Source organism: Mesoplodon mirus (genome assembly GCF_964341445.2).
Source record: "Mesoplodon mirus genome assembly, chromosome: 4".
In the NCBI taxonomy this organism is placed as follows: domain Eukaryota; kingdom Metazoa; phylum Chordata; class Mammalia; order Artiodactyla; family Ziphiidae; genus Mesoplodon; species Mesoplodon mirus.
The window spans coordinates 47201296-47218741 of record NC_138979.1 but is presented as its reverse complement, the minus strand read 5'-3'; the positions used below and the strand labels follow the sequence as shown (position 1 = coordinate 47218741).

At 37.8% G+C, this 17446-nt stretch overlaps 1 protein-coding gene across 2 annotated transcripts in view; it reads left to right on the top strand.

The window, feature by feature from the left end:
• MNS1 (meiosis specific nuclear structural 1) overlaps positions 1 to 17446 on the top strand; it is a 98944-nt gene that overhangs the window by 41552 nt on the left and 39946 nt on the right. For both annotated transcript variants that reach the window (XM_082617093.1, XM_082617092.1), the window contains one exon: positions 16120 to 16222. In XM_082617093.1, the coding sequence (XP_082473219.1) occupies positions 16120 to 16222 (103 nt within the window). The remainder of the gene's footprint in view (positions 1 to 16119; positions 16223 to 17446) is intronic.

The following is a 17446-nucleotide window of genomic DNA, read 5'->3' as shown; positions in this document are numbered from 1 at the left end:
GGAAACCAGAATGGTGAGCCTGGCATTTGTAGCTGCATTTCTCCTGGAAGTTTCTGCAGATGGCAAAAGTATGGCTGAGAGTTAACAAGTGAAGCAGAGCTTGGCCAGTAAGCATATAGTAAGGTGTTCAACATCATTCTACACGCTGTATGCTTAAGAGTTGTGTATTTTGGTGTATGTTTTACTTTAATAATCCAGAATTTAATTAGATTTTATTAGATAGAAACAGATGAAGAGATAACATGCAGTTTAGTGGAAAATATCCAGAATAAGCATAGAGAGACAAAAGGGTAGAAAAATACAAAAGAGAACTTAAAAGAGATAAGGGCTGTGCTGGAAAGTTCTACCACAGGGGTCCCCAACCCCCGGGCTGTGGACCAGTACCGGCCCACTCCCTGTTAGGAACCAGGCCACACAGCGGGAGGTGAGCGGCGGGCAAGTGAGTGAAGCTTCACCTGCCGCTCCCCATCGCTCGCATTACCGCCTCAACCATTCCCCCCATCCCTCACCCTCCGTGGAAAAATTGTCTCCCACAAAACCAACTGGTCCCTGGTGCCAAAAAGCTTGGGGACCGCTGTTCTACCAGATGTATAATTTGAATTCTGGTAGTAGAAATGAAAGTGGATGATGCAGAAGCGGTATTCAAAGAGATACAGGCTGAGAATTTCCAAAAATAATAAAAGGCATAAAGCCACAAAGACACAGTAAATAATTAAAAATACATCTATGCTCATCCTAGTCAAACTTTAGAAATCTAACAATAAAGAAAATCATAAAAATCACAAAAGTAGCCACACAAAAACGACTACTGCCTTCAAAGGAGCAACAGTGAGAAGTATGACTGAATTTTGAGCAACAACATTAGAAACTAGAAGACTGGATTTAAAGGACTGAAAGAAAATTTAGTATTCTATACATTGTGGAAAGTTTCTTCAAACATAAGGCAAAAGTCATTCTTGAGTATTCTTTCAAATAGAGTATGTTTCCTCAGCAGTGTCAAAACTGCTAAGAGTTTTTAATTTTGTGCATAAGCCGTGGTAAAATTTTGACTGACATGCAGAAACGGAGCACTTACTGATCAGTGTATTCATCTGGAAATTGGCGGGTCTAAATTGAAGGAAATGTTTGCTGTGGTGCTTGAAATGTATCCAAAGTAATTAAAAATCACCTATATCATGATTAGCCTCTTTAAACTTAAAAGAAATTAATTTTTAAAACCCAGGGTAAATTTTTAGAAATCAGTGAAATTTATTTTGAAAATAATTGTTCAAGTTCAGAAGTCATGAGACTCTTTTATATTATTGAGAACACATGATTTTTTTTAATCCAAGAAAATATTGAAAAGACAATCTAATTTTATTATCGCTTTTAACTGGAGTTGAGACACTCACTGTCTAGTTTTATCTTATTTATTTTTTATTGGAGTAAAATTGCTTTACAATGTTGTGTTAGTTTCTGCTGTACAATGAAGTGAATCAGCTATATGTATCCCTATATCCCCTCCCTCTTGGGACTCCCTCCCACACCCCACCACCGCCCATCTAGGTCATCACAGAGCACCGAGCTGACCTCCTTGTGCTATACAGCAGCTTCCCACTAGCTCTCTATTTTAAACCTGGTAGTGTATTTATGTCAAACCTAGTCTTCGAATTCGTCCCACCCTCCCCTTCTCCCCCATGTCCACATGTCCGTTCTCTACGTCTACGTCTCTATTCCTGCCTTACAAATAGGTTCATCTGTGTCATTTTTCTAGATTCCACATATATGTGTTAATATATGATATTTTTTTTCTCTTTCTGGCTTACTTCACTCTGTATGACAGACTCTAGGTCCGTCCACATCTCTCCAAGTGACCCAATTTCGTTCATTTTCATAACTGAGTATATTCCATTGTATATATGTACCACATCTTCTTTATCCATTCATCTATCATTGGACATTTAAGTTGTTTCCATGTCCTGGCTATTGTAAATAGTGCTGCAGTGAACATTGGGGTACATGTGTCCTTTTGAATTATGGTTTTCTCAGGGTATATGCCCAGTAGTGGGATTGCTGGATCATATGGTAGTTCTATTTTTAGATTTTTATGGAATCTCCATACTGTTCTCCATAGTGGCTGTGTCAATTTACATTCCCACCAACAGTGCAAAAGGGTTCCCTTTTCTCCACACCCTCTCCAGCATTTATTGTTTGTAGATTTTTTGATGATGGCCATACTGACCAGTGTGAGGTGATACCTCATTGTAGTTTTGATTTGCATTTCTCTAATAATTAGTGATGTTGAGCAGGTTTTCATGTGCCTCTTGGCCATCTGTATGTCTTCTTTGGTGAAATGTCTATTGAGGTCTTCTGCCCATTTTTTAATTGAATTGTTTGTTTTTTTGATATTGAGCTCCATGAGCTGTTTATATATTTTGGAGATTAATCCTTTGTTAGTTGCTTCATTTGCAAATATCTTCACCCATTCTGAGGGTTGTCTTTTCGTCTTGCTTATGGTTTCCTTTGCTGTGTGAAAGCTTTTAAGTTTCATTAGGTCCCATTTGTTTATTTTTGTTTTTATTGCCATTTCTCTAGGAGGTGGGTCAAAAAACATCTTGCAGTGGTTTATGTCAAAGAGTGTATTCCCCTAAGAGTTTTATAGTGTCTGGTCTTACATTTAGGTTTTTAATCCATTTTGAGTTTGTTTTTGTGTATGGTGTTAGGAAGTGTTCTAATTTCATTCTCTTACATGTAGCTGTCCAGTTTTCCCAGCACCACTTATTGAAGAGGCTGTCTTTTCTCCATTGTATGTTCTTGCCTCCTTTGTCATAAATTAGGTGACCATGTGTGCATGGGTTTATCTCCAGGCTTACTATCCTGTATGATAGATCTATATTTCTGTTTTTGTGCCAATACCATACTGTCTTGATTACTGTAGCTTTGTAGTATAGTTTGAAGTCAGGGAGCCTGATTCCTCCAGCTCCGTTTTTCTTTCTCAAGATTGCTTTGGCTATTCGGGGTCTTTTGTGTTTCCATACAAATTGTAAAACTTTTTGTTCTAATTCTGTGAAGAATGCCATTGGTAGTTTGATAGGGATTGCATTGAATCTGTACATTGCTTTGGGTAGTATAGTCATTTTCACAATATTGATTCTTCCAATCTAGTAACATGGTATATTTTTCCATCTGTTTATGTCATCTTTGATTTCTTTCATCAGTGTTTTATAATTTTCTGAGTACAAGTATTTTGCCTCCTTAGGTAGGTTTATTCCTAGGCATTTTATTCTTTTTATTGCAATGGTAAATTGATTGTTTCCTTAATTTCTCTTTCTGATTTTTCATTGTTAGTGTGTAGGAATGCAGAGATTTCTCTGTATTAATTTTGTATCCTGCTACTTTACCAAATTCATTGATTAATTCTAGTAGTTTTCTAGTGGCATCTTTAGGATTTTCTATGTATAGTATCATGTCATCTGAAAACAATGACAGTTTTACTTCTTCTTTTCCAATTTGTATTCCTTTTATTTCTTTTTCTTCTCTGATTAGCGTGGCCAGGACTTCCAAAACTATGTTGAATAAGAGTGGCAAGAGTGGATATCCTGTCTTATTCCTGATCTCAGAGGAAGTGCTTTCAGTTTTTCACCATAGAGTATGATGTTTGCTGTGGGTTTGTCACACATGGCCTTTACTATTTTGAAGTAGGTTCCTTCTATGCCCATTTTCTGGAGAGTTTTTTTTTTTTTTAAACATCTTTATTGGAGTATAATTGCTTTACAGTGGTGTGTTAGTTTCTGCTTTATAACAAAGTGAATCAGTTATACATATACATATGTTCCCATATATCCTCCCTCTTGCGTCTCCCTCCCTCCCACCCTCCCTATCCCACCCATCCAGGTGGTCAAAAAGCACCGAGCTAATCTCCCTGTGCTACGCGGCTGCTTCCCACTAGCGATCTATTTTACGTTTGGTAGTGTATATATGTCCATGCCTCTCTTTTGCTTTGTCACAGCTTACCCTTCCCCCTCCCCTTATCCTCAAGTCCATTCTCTAGTAGGTCTGTGTCTTTATTCCCGTCTTACCCCTAGGTTCTTCATGACTTTTTCTTTTCTTATATTCCATATATATGTGTTAGCATACGGTATTTGTCTTTCTCTTTTTGACTTACTTCACTCTGTATGACAGACTCTAGGTCTATCCACCTCACTACAAATAACTCAATTTTGTTTCTTTTTATGGCTGAGTAATATTCCATTGTATATATGTGCCACATCTTCTTTATCCATTCATCTGATGATGAACACTTAGGTTGTTTCCATCTCCTGGCTCTTGTAAATAGAGCTGCAGTGAACATTTTGGTACATGACTCTTTTTGAATTCTGGTTTTCTCAGGGTATATGCCCAGTGGTGGGATTGCTGTGTCATATGGTAGTTCTATTTTTAGTTTTGTAAGGAACCTCCATACTGTTCTCCATAGTGGCTGTACCAATTCACATTCCCACTAACAGTGCAAGAGTGTTCCCTTTTCTCTACACCCTCTCCCGCATTTATTGTTTGTAGATTTTTTGATGATGGCCATTCTGACTGGTGTGAGATGATATCTCATTGTAGTTTTGATTTGCATTTCTCTAATGATTAATGATGTTGAGCATTCTTTCATGTGTTTGTTGGCAATCTGTATATCTTCTTTGGAGAAATGTCTATTTAGGTCTTCTGCCCATTTTTGGATGAGGTTGTTTGTTTTTTTGCTATTGAGCTGCATGAGCTGCTTATAAATTTTGGAGATTAATCCCTTGTCAGTTGCTTCATTTGCAAATATTTTCTCCCATTCTGAGGGTTGTCTTTTGGTCTTGTTTATGGTTTCCTGGGCTGTGCAAAAGCTTTGAAGTTTCATTAGGTCCCATTTGTTTATTTTTGTTTTTATTTCCGTTTCTCTAGGAGGTGGGTAAAAAAGGATCTTGCTGTGATTTATGTCATAGAGTGTTCTGCCTATGTTTTCATCTAATAGTTTGACAGTTTCTGGCCTTACATTTAGGTCTTTAATCCATTTTGAGCTTATTTTTGTGTATGGTGTTAGGGAGTGTTCTAATCTCATACTTTTACATGTCCCTATCCAGTTTTCCCAGCACCACTTATTGAAGAGGCTGTCCTTTCTCCACTGTACATTCCTGCCTCCTTTATCAAAGATAAGGTGACCATATGTGCGTGGGTTTGTCTCTGGGCTTTCTATCCTGTTCCACTGATCTATATTTCTGTTTTTGTGCCAGTTTTCTGGAGAGTTTTTATCATAAATTGGTGTGAATTTTGTCAATAGCTTTTTCTGCATCTATTGAGATGATCATATGGTTTTTATTTTTTAATTTGTTAATATGGTGTATCACATTGATTTGCATATATTGTAGAATCCTTGCATTCCTGGGATAAATCCCATTTGATCATGGTGTATGCTCCTTTTAATGTGTTGTAGGATTCTGTTTTCCAGTATTTTGTTGAGGATTTTTGCATGTATGTTCATCAGTGATATTGGTCTGTAATTTTCTTTTTTTGTAGTATCTTTGTCTGGTTTTAGTGTCAGGGTGATGGTGGCTTTGTAGAAAGAATTTGGGAATGTTCCTCCTTCTGCAATTTTTTGGAAGAGTTTGAGAAGGATAGGTGTTAGCTCTTCTCTAAATGTTTGATAGAATTTGCCTGTGAAGCCATGTGGTCCTGGACTTTTGTTTGTTGGAAGATTTTTAATTACAGTTTCATTACTTGTAATAGATCTGTTTATATTTTCTAATTCTTCCAGGTTCATCTTGGAAAAGTGTACCTTTCCAGGAATTTGTCCATTTCTTCGTGGTTGTCCATTTTATTGTCATATAGTTGTTTGTAGTAGTCTCTTAGAATCCTTTCTATTTCTGTGGTGTCAGTTGTGATTTCTCCTTTTTCATTTCTAATTTTATTGATTTGCATCCTCTCCCTTTTTTTCTTGATTACTCTTGCTAAAGGTTTATCAATTTTGTTTATCTTCTCAAAGAACCAAATTTTAGTTTTATTGATCTTTGCTATGTTTTCTTTATTTCTATTTCATTTATTTCTGCTCTGGCCTTTATGATTTCTTTACTTCTGCTGACTTTGGGTTTTCTTTGTTCTTCTTTCTGTAGTTGCTTTAGGTGTAAGTTAGATTGTTTATTTGAGATTTTTCTTGTTTCTTGAGGTGAAATTGAATTGCTATAAACTTCCCTCTTAGAACTGCTTTTGCTGTGTCCCATAGGTTTTGGGTTGTGTGTTTTCATTGTCATTTGTTTCTATGTATTTTTTAAATTTCTTCTATGATTTCTTCAGTGATCTCTTGGTTGTTTAGCAGTGTACCGTTTAGCCTCCATGTATATGTGTTTTTTACAGTTTTTTTCCTGTAATTGATTTTCAATCTCATAGCATTGTGGTCAGAAAAGATGCTTGATGCGATTTCAATTTTCTTACATTTTCCAAGGCTTGATTTGTGACCCAGGTTGTGATGTATCCTGGAGAATGTTCTGTGTGCACTTGAGAAGAAAGTGTATTCTGCCACTTTTGGGTGGAATGTCCTATAAGTATCAATTAAATCTATCTGGTCTATTGTGTCATGTAAAGCTTGTATTTCCTTATTTTCTGTTTGGATGATCTGTACGTTGGTTAAGTGGGGTGTAAAGTCCCCTACTATTATTGTGTTACTGTTGATTACCCCTTTTATGGTTGTTAGCATTTACCTTATGTATTGAGGTGCTCCTATGTTGGGTGCATAAATATTTATAATTATTATATCTTTTTCTTGGATTGATTCCTTGATCATTTTGTAGTGTCCTTCCTTGTCTCTTTTAACATTCTTTATTTTAAAGTCTATTTTATCTGATACAAGTATTGCTACTCCAGCTTTCTTTTGATTTCCATTTGCATGGATTATCTTTTTCCCTCCCTTCTCTTTCAATCTGTATGTGTCCCTAGGTCTGAAGTGGGTCTGTTGTAGACAGCATATATGGGTCTTGTTCTTGTACCCATTCAGCCAGCCTGTGTCTTTTATTTGGAGCACTTAATCCATTTACTTTCAAGGTTATTACTGATATGTGTGTTCCTATTACCATTTTCTTAATTGTTTTCATTTTGGTTTTGTGGGTCCTTTTCTTCTCTTGTGCTTCCCACCTAGAGAAGTTCCTGTAGCATTTGTTGTAAAGCTAGTGTGGTGGTGCTGAATTCTCTTAGCTTTTGCTTGTCTGAAAAGCTTTTGATTTCTCTCTCAAATCTGAATGAGATCGTTGCTGGGTAGAGTAATCTTGGTTGTAGGTTTTTCTCTTTCATCACTTTAAGTATATCCTGCCACTCCCTCTGGCCTGCAGAGTTTCTGCTGCAAAATCAGCTGATAACCTTATGGGGATTCCTGTGTATGTTATTTTTTGCTTTTCCCTTGCTGCTTTTAATATTTTTTCTTTGAATTTAATTTTTGTTAGTTTGATTAATATGTGTCTTGGTGTGTTTCTCCTGGGGTTTATCCTCTATGGGACTCTCTGCACTTTCTGGACTTGGGTGACTATTTCCTTTCCCATGTTAGGGAAGTTTTCCACTATAATCTCTTCAAATATCTTCTCAGACCCTTCCTTTTTCTCTTCTTCTTCTGGGACCCCTATAATTCAAATGTTGGTGCATTTAATGTTGTCCCAAAGGTCTCTGTGATTGTCTTCAGTTCTTTTCATTCTTTTTTCTTTGTTCTGTTCCTCGGCAGTTATTTCCACCATTCTGTCTTCCAGCTCACTTATTGTTCTTCTGCCTCAGTTTTCTGTTATTGATTCCTTCTAGTGTATTTTTCATCAGTTATTATATTGTTCATCTATGTTTGTTTGTTCTTTAGTTCTTCTAGATCTTTGTTAAACATTTCTTGTATTTTCTCAGTCTGGGCCTCCATTCTATTTCTGAGACTCTGGATCATCTTTACTATCATTACTCTGAATTCTTTTTCAGGTAGCTTGCCTATTTCCTCTTCACTTATTTGGTCTTATAGGTTGTTACCTTGCTCCCTTATCTGTGGCGTTTTTTTGTTGCCTTATTTATTTATTTATTTATTTTTGATGGGTGGGATTGTGTTCTTGTCTTACTGGTTGTTTGGCCTGAAGCTTCCAGCACTAGAGTTTGTAGGCTGTTGGGTAGAGCTGGGTCTTGGTGCCGAGATGAGGACCTCGGGGTGAGCTCACTCTGATGAATATTCCCTGGGGTCTGAGGTTTTCTGTTAGTCCAGTGGTTTGGACTCGGAGCTCCCACCACAGGAGCTCTGGCGTAACCCTCTGCTCGTGAACCAAGATCCCGCAACCTACGTGGGGCAGCAAAAAAAAAAAAAAAAAAAAAAAAAGGAAGAAGAAAAAAAGGAGTAGAACAATAATAGAGTAAAAAATAAGATTAGAAAACTAACGGATATGTTAGAAAGAATAAAAAAATAAAAATATAGATGAAACAACAACCAGAAGGTAAAACAGAACTAGAATAGTAAAAAAGAGGAGAGGAAAGAAACAAAAAAAAAGCCAGAAAAGGCCTTGGCTGGGGGGGTGGGGCTTAGGTGGGGGCGGGGTTTATGTGGTGGGCGGGGCCTATGCTTAGGACCCACAGGGCCGGCAGAGGCCCTGGGTGGGGTGTGGGGCTTAGGCTCAAGGCAGCAGGAAGGACCCAGGTGTGCCGCTGGCCTTGGAGGTCAGAGCACCAGGTCCAGGACCCCAGCAGGCTCACTGGGCCCGAGTGGGTGGGGGGAATGCAGGGTTCTTTCCCCCCCATCCTTGGATTCTAGAGGTCCCCTCACTTTTGGCCTCTCTTCTTCTCCCCCCCCACCTCCGTCCTACGACCCTAGGAGCCACATGGCCAGAGGGAGCCCCAGAAGGCAGGGGACCAGACCTGGAAGCCCAACAGGCTTCCCGAGGCCTAGTGGGTGGGGGAAATGCCCTCCGCCCCTCCCCTGATCCTCCAATCCCAGAGGGCCCTCCCATCTGCCTCTCCTCCTCTTCCCCCCTTCTCCCTCCATCCTATGCCCCTAAGACCCCCACAGCCTGACAGGGCCCGGGAGAATGGAGGACCAGGCCCAGGAGCCCAGCAGACTTCCTGGGCCATAGTGAGCAGGGGAAACACCCTCCATGCCTTCCCTGATCCTCTGGTCTTGGAGGGCCCCTCCTCGTCCACCACTCCTGTTCTCTGCTCAGCCCCACCCCCCATCTCCCTCCTACACCCCTAGGACCAACGTGGCCCGGAGGGGGCCTTGGAAGGTGGAGGACCCGGCTGGGGAGCCTGGCAGGCTTCCTGGGGCCCGATTAGGCAGGGGAAATGCTAGGCGTGCTCCCACTGATATCCAAGCCCCTGAGGGTCCCTCCAGGCATGGGAACCCCTCCCCCTCCCAGCCACCACTTCTCCTCCCCTCTCACTCCCCCCATGTCCTACCCATCGCTCAGGGGGTTCCTTCCATCTCCTTGGGCCTCTAGGTCCCCCACCAGCGTCTGGCAGGTGCCCTAGTTGTGGGGAGATGTGAACTCTGCGTCTTCCTGTGCTGCCATCTTGACTCTGCCCCCCACCACTGTCTAGTTTTAGAAATCCTATTTTAATTGTAGCATTAATCAATAATTATAATTAGTTGTACAATTAGTTATAATTATTTACAGTTATTACAACTAATTGTATAATTATGACCATACAATTTATAATTATTAAATAATGAGCAATTGTATATTTATTATATAGCTAACCCATAGCTTTATGAAAGAAAAAATAAGTACCTTGTTTATAACTTGTATTTAAGTTCAGCAAAAACTATCTCAAAGAAGAGACAGAGATAGTCTTCCCTTATTAAATGTACAACAAGTTCCTTGCTGATGCCAGTACTATTATATTTCGGACTAATGATCAATATGTTAATTATTAAAATAAATAAGATGGATTAAAAAATAACATTTTCAGTTAAATAAAACAGAATCAATCACGATAACCCTGAATTAAAGGAAATACTAGCAGTTGTTCTTCAGGTAGAAGAATAAAAATGATCCCAACATTAATCTCAAAACTTCAGGGAGGCAAATGCATAGTAAATCTAGGTGAAATATGAATCTGTAAATCACTTATTGTAATGTCTTTGGGATTTAAAATATATAAAGAGTTAAAAATGTAACAAACCATAACAAAAGTGAGGTAGGAAGTACATACATGGAGTTAAAGTGGTCAAGAATCTTTCATTGTTTAGTAAAAAAATAATGGACAAATTTTATCAGACTTGAAACAAACATGTAATCTCTGTAATACAAATTTGGAAAAGAATATACAATTAACAAATTAATAGAGGGGAAAATGTGATAATAAGGAATGATGAGGCTGTGCAGAAAAGAGTTGACATAGCACACTTGAGGCTAATTTCCTCTGATAGGCCTGCTTTGCAAGTTTGGTTCTTGGCTGGCATCTGGAAACTTGGATTTCAAGAAGGTTCCCACCACTCTATGATAAGAGTGCCTAACTGTTTGGAAAAATAGTATGCTTCATGCTGAACTCTATTCCTTCTGGTAGTCGTAATTTTGGTACTTGGTAGGCAGAGGGTATGTGCATGACCAGCCCCTAATGAAAATCTTGGGCCCTAAGTCTCTAGCGAGCTTTCCTGGTTGACAATTCTCACATGTTGTCACAACTCATTGCTGGGGGAATTAAGCATCTCCTGTGTGACTCCACTGGGAGAGGACTTTTGGAAACTTGCAGCTGATTTCCCCTAGGCTTTGCCGACATGCTTTTATTCCTTGTCGATTTTGCTCTGTATTTCACTGTGATAAATCATATCCATGAGTATGACTATATACTAAGTCCTGTGAGTCCTCCGAGTGAGTGATGGAACCCAGTGTGGGGGGTGGTCTTGGGGACTCCAAACATAGAGACAAAAAGAAGAGAAGAGAGAACATAGAACAGATAAGACAAATAGAAAGAATATATTAAGATTGTAAATGTAACCCAACTATATTAGTAGTTATAATAAACATGTTTGAACCATTTATGAAAAAAGACCATTTATTATGCCAGAACAAATACAACAGATTTTTAACACATTTATTTCATACATAGTATGTTCTCTGACCACAGTGGAGTTAAACTAGATATACAGTAACAAAAAGACCCCAAAAAACTAGACAATCTTTGTATGTTTAGATATTTTAAAATGTACTTCTAAATAACCCCAGGCCAAAGAAGCAATCAGAATTGAAATTAGGAAGTAGTTTTAACTGAATGATAATGAAAATGCCACATAGTAATGGTTGCAAGATTGGAGTGACATCTGAGAAATGGTGTAGTAGGCAGCCCCAAGTTCCTGTCCTCCCAGTCAAACTAGCAGAAACTGTCAGAATCAACTTTGTAAGAACTCTGAACAACAAAGTTTTATAGCAACCAACTGCATGCTCAAACAAGAAAAAGGCAACTTAACAATGGAAGCAAAGTCTGTAGTGTTTTTACTTTTCCTTGCTCCATCCCCTCCCAGCTCTGAGGCAGTCTTGAGGAGAGCAGCCCATAGAGTACCAGGCCCTGGTTCTGGAAGAGCAGATCTTATTTGCAAATTATTGTGTCTGTATATTCTAACCTACCTGGGAGCTACCTGAAGGACTGACACAATGTGCTTATCTGTGTTTCTCCTAATTCAGAACTCAGGCCAGAAAAGCAAATCGTATCTCTGGTTAAGATTTAATTTCCATAATATATAAAGGATGCTTACAGTTCAACAACAAAAGACAAACAACCCAATTCAAAAATGGGCCTGGTACTTAAAGATTTCTCCAAAGCAGACAGACAGTGGGCAATAGCACATGAAAAAGTACTCAACATTTGTTATTAGGGAAATGCAAATCAAAACCACGAGGAGATACCATTTCACGCCTGGTAGTATAGCTGTAATAAAAACAATGGAAAGTAAGTGTTGGTGAAGATGTGGACAAGTTGGAAACCTCAGATATTGTTGGTAGGAATGTAAAATGGTGCACTGTGGAAGACAGTTTGGCAGTTCCTCAAAAAGTTAAACATAGAATTACCATATTGTCCAGCAATTCCACCCTTAGGTGTATACTCAAAAGAATTGAAAAATTGAAAACAGGGACTCAATCAGATACTTGTACGCCAATGTTCAATGCAACATTATTCACAATAGCCAAAAGCTAGAAGCCACCTAAGTGTGTATCAACAGATGAGTAGATAAACAAATCGTGGTATATACATACAATGGAATATTATTCAGGTATAAAAGGGAATGAAGCTCTCATACATGCTGCAATATGGTTGAACCTTGAAAAGCATTATCCTAAGGGAAGTAAGCCAGAAACAAAAGGATAAAGACTGGATAATTCCACTTACATGAAATATCTAGGGACAGATTTGCAGAGGCAAAAAGTAAATTAGCAGGGAAGGGAGGAATGGGGAGTTATTGCTTACATGGGTACAGCATTTCTTTTTGGAAAAAAAGTTTGGAAATAGTGTTGATAGTTGCCGAGCATTATGAATGTAATTAACACCACTGAATTGTACACTTAAAAATGGTTAAAATGACAAATTTTTGTTATTTTACCACAAGAAAAAAATTCTAGGGTCAAAAAACCCCCAAAACTTGTCCCCGTAAGTAGCTAAAGCTATTCCTTGAGGATAGCGTATAATCTAAAATGACTATTAGAAAAGAAGACTCCATCTGGAATTATTTGAAAACAAAGAGAAAATTCCCATCTGGAGTGACTAAAAAATAATGTAGGATAAAGATAAGGTCAGAAACGAGCAATTTAGAATGTAGACATAAAGTAGAATCAACAAAGCCAAAAATTGTGCCTTTAAAAAGACCAATAAAATTGATAGTCCCTGGCAGGAATATATAACTGTAAAAGAGAATGCACAAATAACCAATTCTAGGAATAGATAGTGTGATATAACTGTAGATCATACAAATGGGAGATCACTGTAGATCATAGCAGGATATTGTGAACAATTTTATGCAAATTTGAAAATTTAGGTAAATTACTAAATAGCACATTTACCAAACTGACTAGCAGTAGTAGAAAGGGAAACTGGCTCTGCAGTGCCAGTTTTGTCATAAAATAAATGTGCATATGTGCATGCATCTATTTTTGCATTTTTCTATCCCATCCTTCCACAACTGGGGTTCCATAAGATATCCAAGTGTCACAGAAAGTTGAGTGAGTGTATTTTTAATTTTCTCAAAGACAGTATATAGCTGGTATTATTTTAGACCCAGGGGAACCAAGTTAATTCACTGCACATAATAGATGCTTAAGGGCATTAGGGCTTAAAACTTGCAGTTGAGAAGAGCTGCTCTAGTCCATTCCATTGATCCATTTGTTCATCCTGTGCTAAAACTACACTATCTTAAATATTGTGGCTTTATAATAGGTATTCATATCCTGAAGAAGTCTCCAATTTTGGTCTTCTTAAAGATTGTTTTAGCCATTCCTACTTTGCATTTCCATATACATTTTAGAATCACTGCAGGGCATTCAGAAATAGACATTTAAAAAAATGATACTGTTATCAATTAGATATCCATATGGAAGAAAATGAACTTGATTTCTACCTCACACCACACATAAAAATCAATTCCTGGAGGATTATAGTCTAAAAGTTAATGGTGAAATAACAAAGCTTTGAGAGACTAATACAAGAAAATATATTTATATCTGTGGGGTGGGCAACATTTCTTAAAACATGACACAAAAGTTACTGACAATGAAGAAAAAGATTGGTGGATTAGAATACCCTTCATCTGAAGAAACCACTGTGAGAGTAACTGCAGACTGGAAGGAGGTATTTGCAATGCATATAACCAACAAGAGACTTGTATCTGGAATATGTAAAGAACTTTTGGGCTTCCCTGGTGGTACAGTGGTTGGGAATCCACCTGCAAATGCAGGGGACACGGGTTTCATCCCTGGTCCAGGAAGATCCCACATGCCGTGGAGCAGCTAAGCCTGTGTGCCACAACTACTGAGCCTGTGCTCTAGAGCCCGTAAGCCACAGCTACTGAGCCTGCGTGCACAACTGCTGAAACCTGCGTGTACAACTACTGCAGCCTGTGTGCCTAGAGCCTGTGTTCTGCAACAAGAGAAGCCACCGCAATGAGAAGCCTGTGCACTGTAACGAAGAGTAGCCCCCGCTCGACGCAACTAGAGAAAGCCGGCGTGCAGCAACGAAGACCCAACGCAGCCAAAAATAATAAGTAAATAAATAAATTAAAAAAGACTTTTATGCAACAATAAGAAGTAGACAAAAAATGAAATGAAATGAAAAAATGAAATGAAAAAAAATTTTTTAAATATTAAACAAGAACTTCACAGAAGTTATACAAATGAGTCAACATATGAAGAGGTCTCAGTTCCATTAGTAGTTGGGAAACATAAATTAAAACCCCAGTGATAAATTGCATCCCCCAAAAGAATGGTTAAAATCTATGACAAGACCAAAGTGTTGCTGAGGGTGTGGAGTGGTGCGAGTGCTTAGACACTGTTTACGAGAGTGTAAGTCTGACAAAGCTTTGGAAAACTGCCATTATCTACTCAATTTGAACACAGCCTACCCTGTGACTCAGAAATTTCACTTCTAGGTGTATATCCAATGGGTATGGGTGCCCCTGTCCTTCAAATGAAGGTCGTTTATTTGAATGTTTGTTGTTTCCAATTTAATGCACATTTTTTTGTAGAGACAGTATTATAAATTGATTGGGTTTGTATATTGGTGCATGATCATTGGTACCCAACTCTAACAAAAATCTTTGTAAATGTATCTCAAACTCTTAGTGGAATAAAATATGTAGACTAACCTAGAAACTTAATCCTCATTTCTAACACTATTTTTATGTAAGAAGGTAATCCTGTGTCATATACATTTGCACCTACAATGGTAAGGGCAAGAAGGACCCACACCATAATACCAGGAATATCTCTCTTCCCTTACCCCTTATGACTGTTTCTTTGTAGGTAGGGGGGTACTTGTAACTTGAGTTTATAGGTAGGTGAGTGCCTCTTTGTTCCAGTAAGAATTAACATGTACATCTTGGTGACATCTCAGGGCCCTTCCAACTCAGAATTCTCATATTCTGTCATATTCAGAATTATGACTGGCACAGTAAAATAAAAATTTTTGTATGGCATATTGTTTTCATTAAATTTAGGAGAGTGATAGATTAAAAAGTAACTCAGAGAATTATCTGAGGCCAATCCCCATTTTTTTTTAACAGATAAGTAAAAAGCCCAGAGAAGTGACGTAAACTTGCCCATGTTACTCCCTCTTCATCATCATCAAAAAATAGTTACAGGGCTTCCCTGGTGGCACAGTGGTTAAGAATCCGCCTGCCAATGCAGGGGACACGGGTTTGAGCCCTGGTCCGGGAAGATCCCACATGCCACGGAGCAGCTAAGCCCGTGCACCACAACTACTGAGCCTGCACTCTAGAGCCCGTGCTCCGCAACAGAAGAAGCCACCACAATGAGAAGCCTGCGCACCACAACAAAGGGTAGCCCTTGCTCGCCCCAACTAGGGAAAGCCCGCATGCAGCAGCAAAGACCCAACACAGACAATCAATCAATCAATCAATCAATCAATCAATGTAAAGTTGGGGTGGATCATACCACACAAATTTGTTGGGAGGATTAAAAAAAAAGTTACCATATGTAGTAGAGTGTCTTCTGTTATACACATTAACTTATTTAATTGCCAAAACTACCCCTTGTACAGATAGCAAAACCAAGGTACAAAATTTAAGTAACTTGTATAGGTTTAAACCTCTTCACTATAGTTATTCTTTTAGCCTAATAGTACTGGTAACTGGACAGAAATTTTAACTTATATTGATGTAGCACCTTTTCTGAGCCAGGCACTGGCAGAAAGATTTTTAGTGATGATTATTGAAAATAAAAGGGTTGTTTTGTCTAGAAAAATTAATTACAATGTCTCTTTTCACATGCATTCTGATTTTTCTTGAGATGAATGGAGAAAGGGGTATTTTTTCAAAATATTTTTAAAATAATGTAAATATCTTTTATACATTTAGAAAAAAATTCATTTAAATTGCAGATACATGTTATTTTTAAAATAGTAAGAGATATATGGTCCTCGAATTTAAATTTCTGTCTTTTTTTAAAACAGTATTGAGCTCAGAGAATTGGAGAAGAAATTAAAAGCAGCTTACATGAATAAAGAAAGAGCAGCTCAGATTGCTGAAAAGGATGCCGTTAAATATGAGCAAATGGTAATCATGTTTCTGGTCATGTTTTCCATATTTTTAGCTTCATTTAGAAAACCAAAAATAGACCAATTTTTGGAAAATTGTTACATTCTATAAAGAATTTACACTGTTAGATTTCTCAAATACTTTTATACTTTTTAGATCCTTAAGGTGTAAGAAATTATGGATATTGAGCTTTGTGTAATTTAATATTAGAACCTTTCAGAGACATAAGGAATTAGGTTGATGCTTAGAATGAACAGCTATATTCAGTAACTCCCAGCATTCTTAATGGTCTCTGATTATTCTTTGACAAACCAATACAAGTTGTTAGCATAATCAGTGTATTTTAGAATGTTACTAAATTTTTAATTTTTAAAATGTTTTAAAAAATAAACTATAAGTAGGAAACTTTTCTGTTTCATAAAAGCAATCTTTTCTTCTCATGTTTTCCTCTATTTTTATCCTCTTTTCTTACTCCTCACCTACTGTGCATTACTGATAATAGTTACTCTTGGGCAAAGGAGTTTCAGACACATGCAGCAGTAGTGTTACACAGTATACTATAAAATAGGGTTTATTAACACTTAAAAGCAGGGTGTACGTCATCACTTGAACTATTGTTGTCACTCATAAAGGCTAGACATAGATGAAAAGGTCTGATTGCAATGTTACACAGTCTTTTAAGTTCCCTTCTCTCATTTCTCTATTACTTTGTAGAGCATTTTGATAGCAGAGTTCCCTCTCTCATAGATCCCTTTCAAAGATGTTATACGGCTATTAAAGAGAAAGAGGTAAAGGGAAATAGTTTGGCTTTTAAAGTTGGCCAGAATATATTATATGTTAAAAGGAAAAAAAGCAAGTTGCAAAAAAAATTGGAGAATAATACATTTCATAGTACATTTTCATTTTTAAAAACTTGTACATGTATGTATGTGTATGTATGTGTATATCAGCATCTGTGTGTGCATGTATATGCACACACACATATATGTGTTCTGTATATCAACACACATGTTCACACACACATAGAATTAGAGGGGTGATATTAAAATACTTGACCAGTGCAGTGTTATACAGGCCTCAAATAAGAACAAATGCTGGCCGTAGTGAAATGTATGTGTGCATGTGTGTTAGTATAGAAAAAGTCTGGTGGGTTGTACAGCATGCTGTTAACAATGATAACCTTTGGTGTGGCAGGTGGTAGGAGAGGGTAAGGAGACTTCACTTCATGAGCCATATTCTACC